This window comes from Chiloscyllium plagiosum, unplaced genomic scaffold, assembly GCF_037043375.1.
Source record: "Chiloscyllium plagiosum isolate Xiang-an unplaced genomic scaffold, Cpla_swu_hap1 HiC_scaffold_1, whole genome shotgun sequence".
In the NCBI taxonomy this organism is placed as follows: domain Eukaryota; kingdom Metazoa; phylum Chordata; class Chondrichthyes; order Orectolobiformes; family Hemiscylliidae; genus Chiloscyllium; species Chiloscyllium plagiosum.
This window is the reverse complement of record NW_028270139.1, coordinates 142552396-142559921: the sequence shown is the minus strand read 5'-3', so window position 1 is coordinate 142559921 and position 7526 is coordinate 142552396. Positions and strand designations below refer to the sequence as shown.

The window sequence follows — 7526 nt, the reverse complement described above, 5'->3', positions numbered from 1 at the left end:
GAAACACCGAGCAGATGGAGAGATGCTGCTGAACATTCCCTTTGCTAAGATTTCAGGTTTGTGACACTCAATGGGATTTTTACACTGGCCTGGGACTTCCGTTTGTTATTCCGCTCATGGACAACAAGAGATGGGTTTATCAGTGATTTGTAGTGAGCTGGAAGCGTCTATGGAAACAGAGTCCAGAATCTAGTCATCCCTCTCACATTCCGTAATGTCCCTTAAAACCAAACATGCCTTTGGAAACACGCTGGAGGGCTAACGTTAGAATACTGATCAGACGGAGGCTGAGGGGCGCCCTTATAGAGGTTTATAAAATCATAAAGGGCATGGATAAGATAAATAGGCAAAGTTTCTTCCCTGGGGATGGACAAGTCCAGAATTATAGGGCATAGTTTTAGGGTGAGAGGGGTAAGATATAAAAGGGACCTAAGGTGCAACTTTTTCACGCGTGTATGGAATGAGCTGCCAGAGGAAGTGGTGGTGGCTGGTACAATTGCAGCATTTAAAAGGCATCTGAATGGCTATATGAATAGGAAGGGGGGGGGCTATGGACCAGGTGCTGGCAAATAGCTCTAGATTAGGTTGGGATATCTGGTTGGCATGGACGAGTTGGACCGAAGGGTCTGCTTCCATGCTGTACATCTCTATGACTCTATGGCTCCTGCCCTCGGGGTGGTTTGGTAGGAGCTCGGCTCATCTCTGCATTTAATGGGTGTGCCAATAACGTGACTCTGAGCTTGTAGCTGAGTGGCGCCTCGGATCACAGGGAGGTCTCTGGGTTCTCTCTGTGTCCTCAGCACAACCCCGGTGGCCCCGCCATCAGTAAATGGTGGCTTCTCTCCCCCGGGCAAAATGCACCTTCTTGGCTACATCTGGATGCTGAGCTGTTGGATGAAAAGTAAGTACATTTCCAGCTGAAAGTTTCACTGCGTGAAAATGCTGGCATTCCTGTCGTTTATGTTTGGGCGAGTTTTGAATAGGAGACTTGTTTAAAGAGCTTTGTTTAAAGAAATCCACAGTCATACTGCAGGGGGGGGGGGGGCGTTCGGCCGCTTCTATCAGTGCCTGACCTTTGAAAGAGAGACGCAATTGGTGCCACTCTCCCTTGTAACTGATTTCTTAGGAGGAATTGATCCCATTTCCAGAGAATTGGAGACTGATTGCAGAGCAGGAGGCGGCAATTCGGCCCATCGCTGGCTGTCCACACGGGCAGCTCACTTCTTCCCAATCCTCCCACTCAGACAAGGAACCAATTCTCTTTTGGATTGAGTCAGCCTCTCGGGGGCAGAAAGTCAGAGGCCCGACCACGTATAAAATCCTAACGAATCCGCATCCTCTAAAGGCTGGAAGAGAATAGGGAATGTTGAAACAATGCAGTCGAATCTCGCTAGGGAGGGGAGGGATAACAGGAAAATAACGCCGTGTCTGTCCGTGCAGGTGCCCAGGCGGAGACAATCCTCCAGCAGACTCCGAGAGAAATACTGGCGGCCAAAGGCGAGAATGTCGAACTCACCTGTAATCTGAAGAGGGGCACACTCGATGAGGTCTTCTGGTACAAGCTAGAGGGAAACTCCCAGGCCCATTTTCTGAAGTCCGCCACTGTCCTGAACAGACAGGCCTCAGGAGAGGGAATAACCGGGCGGTTCATTTTAACCAGAGATGCCTTTCGACTGTCGTTCAGTTTAACCATAAAAGACATACAACTGTCAGACAACGGCACCTACTACTGCCTGATGCTCAGCTCCTACTTTGTGTCTTTGGGAGGTGGAAGTGTGGTCACAGTAGGTAAGAAGCTTTCCAATTTCAATACCCCCTACCGTAACAAATAATCAAAATAAGCATCGACTTTAAGAAACAAAATAAGGAATTGCTGTTTGCTGAACGACTGAGACAAGAACAGGAAGTTTTGGAGAAGCTCTATAGGTCTGGCAGCAGTTATGGAGAGAGAACACATAGTTAACGTTTCGGGGTGAGTGACCCTTCTTTAGAACTGGGCTCTCTCTCCAAGCTGCTGTCAGACCTGCTGAGTTTCTCCAGCAATTTCAGACCTCTCCAGTGTTTTATTGAAGGGAGACTGACCGTCCCTTCTGATTATGTCGGGGTTTATGTTTGACTCCCACCTAAAGTTCTGGCTGGTGTGGGTCCCGCTGGTTGGACTGGGGATTATTAGTGACATGAATCGCCACAGCTGTCAAGTCTAACAAAGTTTTAAAAAAAATCACACAACACCAGGTTATTGTCCAACAGGTTTATTTGGAAGCACTAGCTTTCGAAGCGCTGCTCCTTCATCAGGTAGCTAGTGCTTCCAAATAAACCTGTTGGACTATAACCTGGTGTTGTGTGATTTTTAACTTTGTACAGCCCAGTCCAACACCTGCTCCTTCACATCAAGCCTAACAAAGTCAGGCTTTGGTTTGTGATAAATAGTTGCTGTCGGTCATTCTGTGAGTTGACAGATGGCCCGTGGATATACCGTAGACCATTAAAACGTTGCTTGTTTCAGTTCCAGAACGAAAGATAGTAACTTCTCCGCCTCCGACTACTAAACGCCACAGAATCCATCACTTCAACTACCCCAAGGTGCGAAACAAGAAGCAAACGTGGAATCATGGTAAGATCAATGCGTTCACTGTGTCTGAGACAGACAGACTAGCGCTGTTCAGTCAATCTGACTGATAAATACAGCTAGTTACAGTCCAATATCTCAACAGTACACGCACATTGATGGAAAACAGAAACTCAGCAGGTCTGGCAGAGAGAAAACACAGAGTTAACGTTTCGGGTCCAGTCCAAAGAAGGACCCGAAACGTCAACTCTACTTTCTCTCCAGACCTAGGCAAAAGTGGGTACTGCAGATGCTGGAAAACCAGAGTTTAGATTACAGTGTTGCTGGAAAAGCGCAGCAGGTCAGGCAGCATCCGAGGAGCAGGAAAATCAACGTTTCGGGCAAAAGCTCTCCATTCCTGATGAAGGGCGTTTGCCCGAAACGTCGATTTTCCTTTCTCTCCAGACCTGCTGAGTTTCTCCAGCAATTTCTGATTTCCCGCAGTTCTTTGCTTTATTTAGAGCTTGCCTTCCAATGTGCTGATTCGTTATCAGCACAACATTGACAGGGGAATCATCACAGCATTTTCCTCAAGCACTGTCTAGCTGAAGCCAACTTCATATCTTTGTGTTTTTTTTTAACTTCAAAAGTCCTCGATCTGAAATGTTTCCCACTGATGCTGAATGTTTCCCGCGCTTCCCCTAATTTGTAAACGTTATTTTCCTTTTTGTTATGGAGACGATCCGTTTGGGATATTTGGTAATTCAGTTTAGGCCCCAAATAGCATCTGGATGTTTTTTCGAACCAGGAAAGAAAATACCGTCAGAAACCTGCCCGCGTTATCTAGCTTTGGCGTAGAGCTGAGTAAATTCTGAAGTACTGGGAGGTGTATGTATAAATGGGAAACACTCTCCTTTCAGTTGAACACGTACTAGGGGGAAATACTATCTGTAGGAGATGGTGGGAGGGCGTCCTGTGTTTTTAACCTTTACTGGAAATCCTTTCATGGTATTTTCTACATTCCCCTTCTCGCAGTCCCTTCATTTATTTATGGCCTATTATATGGCAGCGCCATTTATGACCGTCCAGGACATATAACAACATAAGCACCAGGAGCAGGAGTAGGCCATCCGGCCCATCGAGCCTGCACCGCCATTCAATAAGATCATGGTCGGTCTTTTACTGGACTCAACTCCACTTACCCCTCTGTTCATCATAACCCTTAATTCTTTTACTGTTCAAAAATCTTATGTCTTGGCCTTAAAGGCATTTAACGAGGTAGCCTCAATTGGGCAGGGAATTCCACAGATTGACAGCTCTCTGAGTGAAGAAATTCCTCAACTCAGTCCTAAATCTGCTCCCCATTATTCTGAGGCTGTGCCCCTTGGTTCTAGTTTCACCCGCCAGTGGAAACAACCTCCCTATTCCCTTCAGAATGTTATATGTTTCTATAAGATTGTGGTCCTTCTTCTAAATGCTAATGAGTGAAGTCCCATTTTACTGAACCTCTCCTCTTAACTCCAGAGTCAACCTAGTGACCCTCTTCTTGCACCCCCTCCAGTTCCTCCTTTCTCGAGTAAGCAGACTCTGGAATCTCCTCTCTCAGCCTCTCTACTGCCCTACAACACTCGGGCCTCAATTCTCAACGCATTTTAGGCCCCAGCCCTATTATCTCTCAATGTGGCTGGGCGCCATTGACAACGCCTTGGCAGTTGTTGCGTGCTGCTACATAAATGCACTGTTATTTGTCCTCCTATAGTGGGGGGGGGGGAAGGTGAATGTGGAGGTTTACAAACATGAAATAGCTTTGGTTTTGAAATGCCAGTATGAGCATTTTTATCTTGTTCCCTGCGAATGTTGGTGAATGGATTTGTGAGGAAGCTGGCCTGTCCCAAATACCGGGGTCAGGCCGCTCCGAGTCTTTTCCATTAAAACCATTGGACGGGGTCAGACTGCAGGAAAATGTCACCCTGAAGTGTAAGCCTGCCGTGCATTTCCAATTGAGTTTGCAGCGCACAAGGAGACGCCTCCTGAGCAGGGTTTTATGTTGCTTTTCTTTTACTTAAAGCAAGGCAAAACTACTTTATTAATTCCCGTAGCCCCGCTTTCCCGTTTAACGTACAATTGCCTGTCTGAAAAGGGTGCATGAATACTGACAGTCCTCACTGGTTAACTGCAGAACTCCCTTGTGCTTGCCAATTTTACCAAAAACAAATCCTAAAGAACTGAGGATGTTGGAAATCAGAACCAAACACAGAAATTGCTGGAAAAACTCGGCAGCTCTGGCAGCATCGCTGGAGCGAAAACAGTTACCGTTTCGGGTCCGGTGGAGAAGGGGGGTAGATCCCAGCCTCGGGGGACTGTGTGGAGTTTGCACATTCTCCCCATGTCTGCATGAGTTTCCTCCCACAGTCCAAAGATGTGCAGGTCAGGTGAATTGGCCATGCTAAATTGCTCATAGTGTCCAGGGATGTGTAGGTTAGGTGCATTAATTAGGGGATATGTAGGGTATTAGGTTAGGGGAATGGGTCTGGGTGAGATACTCTTCGGAGGGTAGGTGTGGACGTGTTGGGCTGAAGGGCCTGTTTCCACGCTGTAGGGATTCTATAATTCTATAAATGCTGCCGAGTTTTTCCAGTAATTTTTGGATTTTCGTTTGAATAGAAGAGTGTTCATTTCAGAAGACATCTTTACAAAACGGGGGCTGGCTTGGTTTTAATGGATGTGTTGGCAGAATAAATGAGGGCAATGTTGGCCCGACACGAGCTGTGGGTGGTGATGGGGAGAAGGGGGTGATTAATATTGAAGGAGCTGGGATTCTTAACTTCTCTCCACTCGCTTGGAATAAAATCATGGTGTTGTCAATTTCTGAATTCTTACACGTGCCGTCAGTTGGGCCTTTAGTCTGAACTACTGCCCCGAGGAATTAAATGAGAGACAAGTTATTTATTTATTGCCGGGATAAATCTAAACCGTCATCTGCCGCAGATTGGAGAGATACCCAGCAAATTAGACAGTGGATAATCCCACCGAATTCTATGGTTATTTCAGATTTCGGCCAATCTTGCGATGTAATCCATAAATCAGTGGTTGTAATTAATAGAAATCTTCCTGATACACACGCAGTGACTACACAGCAGCATCACTCCGATTAGGAACAGTTGCCTTGGTCGAGTGAAAGTCCCAGTGCTGAATTTGTACAAGTATATGGTCATTTGTTTCGTGTTTTGTTTTCTGGGACCTTGATGGACCTTCCCAGCAATGCATCAGTGACCTTCCTGTCATGTATATAAGTGGGTTGGATGTGAATATAGGAAGAATGGTCGGTAAGTTTGCAGATGACACCAAAATTGAAGGTGTTGTGGACAGCGAAAGAAGGTTATTTTAGTACCACGGACCTTGATCAGATGGGCCAATGGGCCCCTGAGTGGCAGATGGAGTTTGATTCAGATAAATGTGAAGTGTTGCATTTTGGAAAGGCAAATCAGGGCAGGACTTATACACTTAATGGGTAATATTGCCAGAGAAAGAGACCTTGGAGTACAGATTCATAATTCCTTGGATGTGGAGTCACAGTCAAAATGTGTGGCTCTGGAAAAGCACAGCAGGTCAGGCAGCATGCTAGGAGCAGGAGAGTCCACGTTTAGGGCATAAGGCCTTCATCAGGAATGTAGAGGGGGCTGAGAGATAAATAGGGGGTGGGGGTGGGGGTGGGGCTGGAGCTGGAGCTGGAGGGAAGGTAGCCGGGATGGCTATAGGTGGATGCAGGTTGGGGGTAATTGTGACAGGTTGATCGGGAGGGTGGAGTGGATAGGTGGGAAGGAAGATGGACAGATAGGACAGGTCATGAGGGTGGTGCAAAATTGGAGGGTTGGATTTGGGATGAGGTTGGGGGAGAGGAGACTTGGAAACTGATGAAATAAATGTTGATGCTGTGTGGTTGTAGGGTCCCAAGATGGAAGATGAAGCGTTCTTCCTCCAGGTGTCAGGTGGCTGGGATTTGATGGTGGAGGAGGCCCAGGACTTGCATGTCCTTGGTGGAGTTGGAAGGGGAGTTTAGATTCTCTACAGTGTGGAAACAGGCCCTTTGGCCCAACAAGTCCACACTGACCCTCCGAAGAGTAACCCACCCAGACCCGTTTCCCTCTGACTAATGCACCTAACACTACGGGCAATTTAGCATGGCCAATTCACCTGACCTGCACATCTTTGGACTGTGGGAGGAAACCGGAGCACCCAGAGGAAACCCACGCAGACACTGGGAGAATGTGCAAACTCAACACAGACAGTTACCCAAGGCTGGAATCGAACCTGGAACCCTGGCACTGTGAGGCAGCAGTGCTAACCACTGAGCCACCGTGCCGCCCAAAGTTGAACTGGTTAGACACAGGGCAGTGGGGTTGTTTGGTGCATATGTCCCAGAGATGTTCCCTGAAATGCTTCATGAGTTGGCATTCTGTCTCCCGTTGTAGAGGAGACCACATCAAGAGCAACAGACGCAGTAGATGAGGTAGATGGATGTGCAAGAAAATCTCTGCTGGATGTGAAAATATCCTTTGGGGCCTTGGACAGAGTGGAGAGGGGGAAGCATGGAGTCACAGGTAGACAGGATAGTGAAGAAGGCTTTTGGTATGCCTGCCTTTATTGGTCAGTGCATTGAGTATCAGAGTTATGTCCTGTTGTGGCTGTACAGGACATTGGTTGCACCACTTTTGGAATACTGCATTTGGTTCTAGTACAGGGAAGATGTTGTGAAACTTGAAAGTGTTCAGAAAAGATTTACAAAGATGTTGCCAAGGTTGAGGGAGAGGCTGAATAGGCTGGGGCTAGTTTCCCTGAAGCCTCGGAGGCTGAGAGGTGACCTTATACAAGTTTATAAAATCATGAGGAGCATGGATAGGGTAAATTGACAAGGTTTTTTCCCTTACCAGTGAGTCCAAAACTAGAGGGTATTGTTTAAGGTGAGAGGGGAAAGATT

General features: G+C 47.0%; 1 gene segment (V, D, J or C); it reads left to right on the top strand.

Moving 5' to 3' along the window:
• The first annotated feature begins 640 nt into the window (after window positions 1–640).
• The window catches only part of LOC122555287 (immunoglobulin kappa variable 5-2-like), a 29150-nt gene continuing 22264 nt past the window's right edge, over window positions 641–7526 (top strand). Inside the window, 3 exon segments of the V gene segment in view lie at window positions 641–901; window positions 1441–1788; window positions 2507–2614. Of these exon segments, the coding sequence occupies window positions 856–901; window positions 1441–1788; window positions 2507–2614 (502 nt within the window).